Source organism: Mycena indigotica, assembly GCF_014461135.1.
Source record: "Mycena indigotica strain 171206Taipei chromosome Unknown Mind.scaff0002, whole genome shotgun sequence".
In the NCBI taxonomy this organism is placed as follows: Eukaryota; Fungi; Basidiomycota; class Agaricomycetes; order Agaricales; family Mycenaceae; genus Mycena; species Mycena indigotica.
This window is the reverse complement of record NW_023503001.1, coordinates 345,622-350,289: the sequence shown is the minus strand read 5'-3', so window position 1 is coordinate 350,289 and position 4,668 is coordinate 345,622. Positions and strand designations below refer to the sequence as shown.

The window sequence follows — 4,668 nt, the reverse complement described above, 5'->3', positions numbered from 1 at the left end:
CCTGAATGCCAAGTTTGATTCAAAGTTCAAGCTGGGGCCAAACCTGAACCGAAGTTCAGGTTTGGTGTTTGCGAACAAAGGACTTGAACTTGAACTGAACTGAACTGAACTTTGCTATCTCCATTAGGTGACTTTTCTTTCGGAAGTACAGTCTTCAGTCAATACATTCAACAACTGGACTAAATTTTGAGCTGAGTAAGAGTGAGTTGAATACTAGATTATAGTATATTCAGAGACCCTTCCAGCCATACCAGAACCATTCTGGAAGCTCAAAAAATGACTGAGATAAACTCTTCTGACAAGCCCAAGTGAGATTTTTGGCCAGGTAAAAGTGAGCTGAATGCTAGATTCAGAGGCCTTTAGGATACAGCCCTAATACTGTTTTGAAGTTATAGAGTAATAGCCTATAAGTTGCACTAACAAAAGTCAATAGATTTGTAGTCAATAAAAGTGAGTTCAATGCCAAGTTAAAACCTCTCTAATGATATATAATTGATATCAAAATAATAAAGCGGAAATCTTAACAGAGTTCATAGATTGAATACTTATTTAGCAGTTAGTAGCTGCCATAAGTGGTATTGACAAAAGTCAATAGATTTGTGGTCAGTGAAAGTGAGTTGAAACCTTGACAGAGTTGATTATCATTAGAAATTGAATACTCACTCAGCAGTGAAGGAGTATTTTGTAGTCAAAGTTTGGTATACAATCAAAGACCAGTTTGTAGGCCTATTGGACATTTGTGCATATATATGACAGATTCCAAATGGTCATTAGAGGTACAAGCCCAATACTGTTTTGAACCTAGTCATTGACTGTTATAAAAGTCAGTTAGTCTTGCCTTTCAATACCTTTCTGACCATATAGGAACCTCAGTAATGAGCCTAATACTGCTTTGAAGTCATTTGATTGAAATTCTGTGAATGTATAGTTGAAAGCAAGTTTTAAACTCTTGTGAAGAAGACCTTTATGGTCAAACTAGAAATAAGCTCAACTGCCACAGTATTCTGTAGTAAAAGTTGATAGATGTGTAGTCATGTTGTGTAATCAAGTTTGTAGAACTTTCTCATACCTCTCTGACCATATCAGAATCACTATCAACAAGTCAAAGCTCATTGAAATATAAGCCTTACTGTTTTGAACCTCGCCCCAAAAGACACCTATGATCTTCTACATTTTGTAATCTACCACTTTCATTATAGAATTCTGTCAACTTCCGGGGTAAGTTCAACTGAGAGTTAGCCAAGTTACACTGTTAGGCTAGTTTCAGAGATTGTCAGGTACCAACACATCTCAAAGTAGAGATTTTCAGTACCTTTTCAATGATCTATAAATTATCCCAAATGAATCAGAATTGACTGAGTTATGTTAGTAACAGGAAAAAAGTTCAAATCTGGACTGGCAGTTGCCTTATTGGCTCTTATGCTTCAGTCCCATGTGATAGAGAATTTGAATAGCTTTCTAATGGTATATAAATCATTCCAAACGGATAAGAATTGGCTAAGTTATAACCCTAACACTGTTTGAAAGTGGAATTCCATGATTTCCATCTTAAGTGAAGTTCAACTTAAGGGTTGAACTGGCCCTAAAGTCGGATTTCCAGGGACTTCCACTCAAAAGACACTCGTAATTTTTCACTTTTCTGTGTTTTCTAGCTTAACCATTAACAATTGGGCTTAGCTCCAAACTGAACCAAGTCATAAAATTTGAATATCTACAACTTTCATTAATTGACCCCCGACCTAAAAGTGGAAATCCAGGGATTTCCACCTGGCAGTTAGGTTAAAGTCAAGTTTAACTTAGGGATTGAACTACAGTGGAATTCCGCGGACCTCCACCTTAAAAGACACTCGTGATTTTTTACATTTCTGTGTTTTCTGGCCTAACCATTGACTATTAGGCTTAGGTCAAAACTGAACCTAGTCATTAATTTTGAATATCTACAACTTTCATCAATTGAGCCGGCCCTAAAGTGGAGTCCGCGGATTTCCACCTTAAAAGACACTCGTAATTTTTCACCTTTCTGCATTTTGTGAGCCAACTAGTAACAATTAAGCTTAGGTCAAAACTGAACCTAGTGTTTAATTTGTAACATCTATCACCTCACAAAGCGGGCAGTTATTCTGAAGGCTGGCAGTTAATTACTTCCAAGTATGAACAATCAGGCTTAGGGCCCAGTGGTCAATCTGAACTTGGCAAAGTTGCCGGCCCTAAAGTCCTGGCAGTTAAGTTCAACTAATTATTGAGTCTTTAGGGCCAGTCTTATATATTTTCTATACTAAGTCATTTATAAGGCTGGCCCTCAAGACTTTAGGGCCAGTCTTTATATTTTTTTATATATAAGTTATTTATAGGGCTGGCCCTAAAGTGTGGGAAAAAAGAAAAAAAAAAATACCCATAGTACAGAAAGAGAAGCCAACATGAGTTGTGAATGCAGGAAGAGTACAATCCCCCAGATGATCCACTTTGTAAGAAGACTTTTGTTATTCTGAACTGTTTTTAGCAGTTTTACTGAGTTGCCAATCAGGTGTAGTGGCTGAATGGGAGGTCACTACTCTCCCATCAGCTTAGTGGCAGTCTTAAGGAAGACTGCCAGACCAAAGATAAAATGCCACAACAAGACAGCTACTAGCAAACCACTGACGAACACACCATGACCAAGAGATTGAGCTCAGCTCGGAAGGTGTTGAACCAACCTCGCTACCCCTTGGCTTACCACAGCACATCCTATCTCCGCCAATTTAATGAAGCACAGACCAGACTGATCCACTTTCACTGTCTTCCCCCAGAACCCACAACAGGAAGAGCAGGGTCATTGAAGCCAGGCTGCTCTTCCATATATAAGGCAGGCCCACCCCTCAGCCCACCCCAAGTCCAAATTGCGCAAAAGCGTGAAAACCCATGTCCACAATTTCGCAAGACTTGGACTCCAGGAAACTCCGCAGTCATGTGGTTGAGGTCACATTTTATTGAAGTAACAATCACAACATCAATCACCACATCAACAACAACTCTTACGACGCTTACGAGGACCTTCCAGTCGGCCCGCTAGTTGCCGATGCCGATTGATCAAGACGTAAAGCTGTCAGCACGCCATGACATTGCGCTGATCTCTGGACGCATCAACTCTGCGGCCCAGTTCCTGCGGCGCACGGAGCCTCTCTCGTCCGCGCTCTGCCGCTGAAACCAAACCCAATGCTGGACGCAATGCTGGAATGCGGCCTCATTACTTTGCTGAGCAACACTGTCATGTATACCTACTCCACCGTCGAGCTCAGGCTGCCGCCAAATCAGGAGCAACCATGCAGCGCTGCACAGCTGTTTGGCTCTGATGTAGCGGCACAGGAGGTTCTGCGCCGTGTGGCGTACAGCGCGGGGGTGATCTCTCTGGACGTGGCAGAGTTCTGGTCCGGCCTCGCGCCGTCATATGCGCTGATGCTCCGGCGCGCGAATGCACACGCGGCGGCACGGTTTCCATTAAGGTGGTGTCTCGTTTTCTTAACATCTTGTAGCTCAAAAATATATAATATCAGTTCTGGAGGACTGGAATGCTCTAGTAGCATACCGTCGAAGTCTACATAACCTATAGGATTCAGTGGTCCACCAACTATGTTCTATGGTAGAAAACCCACATTCCCTCATAATACATAAGATTTTGTCGGGTTATAAGTTGCCCCAGATGTGAACGGAATGCGCCGCAGGCTCCCACCTGGGTTCTGTACATCGCAGTCAAACTTATCGATTAGTACAGACAGTAAAGGTTTCTGCTTTCATCGAGTTCCGTCTCTGTCCCTCTAATTCGCAATCCTCGTCCTCTGCAACCGGTCCGACAGCTCGTCCATCGCGCGCTTCACCGCACCGGCGCGACACCACACTGCTCGCTGTCGACATGCGCCCACAGCGCCTGAGCGTCTGGAAGCGGCGGCTGCACCCCGGCCCGCGGCAGATGTACGTCTGCTCCTCGTGGCGCGGGGCTCGCGAGGTGCTGATTAAGCCCGGGCAGCGTGGCGGAACTTGCCGTGGCAGAGGTAGCACTCGTACGCGGTGCCGTTCCAGCTGCGCCCGGTCGCGACGTAGCGCGTGTTGTCGCTCTCCGCCGCGGCGATCAGGCGCGCGGGGTCGGTGATCACGTTGCGCGTGTCCTGCGCGCGGATGTAGCGGTTGAGCGACTGCCGGTTCGCGCCCGACGCGCAGCTGCCCGCCTCGAGATGCGCGGCGAGCGACGGGCCGTTGATGAAGGACTGCCCGCAGCCGCGGCCGGGGCACGTGATCGTGGCGTGGCTTGTGCAGCGCCGAGTTCATATGCGCGTTGAGGTTGTTTGCGGAGGTGAACAGCCGGCGGCAGGGGGTGCAGTAGTGGTGCACGCTCGACTGGCGGCAGTGCTCGTGCAGCCCCTGCTCGTTCTTGAACACCCGCTCACACGAAGAGCAGTAGAAATGTGCGTCGTCCATGTGTTCCGCCAGCTCGCCGCCATCGTCGAAATGCTCGTCGCAGTGCTGGCAGTAGAAGTGTCTGCGGCTCTGGACGTAGTGCTCCTTCAGCCCCGTCCACGTCGTGTAGTCGATCTCGCAGTCGTCGCAGAGCCAGTGTGCGCTCGACGCCCGCTCGTGCTGCGCGAGGGCACCGTAGTGAGGGAAGTAGCGGTCGCAGCGGTCGCAATACACCGTCAT

The 4,668-nt window shown here is 46.6% G+C and overlaps 1 protein-coding gene across 1 annotated transcript; it reads right to left on the bottom strand.

The window, feature by feature from the left end:
- Positions 1–3,732: 3,732 nt before the first annotated feature.
- On the bottom strand, positions 3,733–4,668 carry MIND_00181300 (uncharacterized protein; the record flags this gene model as incomplete). The annotated part of the gene is made up of 1 exon (XM_037358727.1): positions 3,733–4,668. The coding sequence occupies one exon, from the start codon at positions 4,666–4,668 to the stop codon at positions 3,733–3,735; it is 936 nt and encodes a 311-aa protein (XP_037223822.1).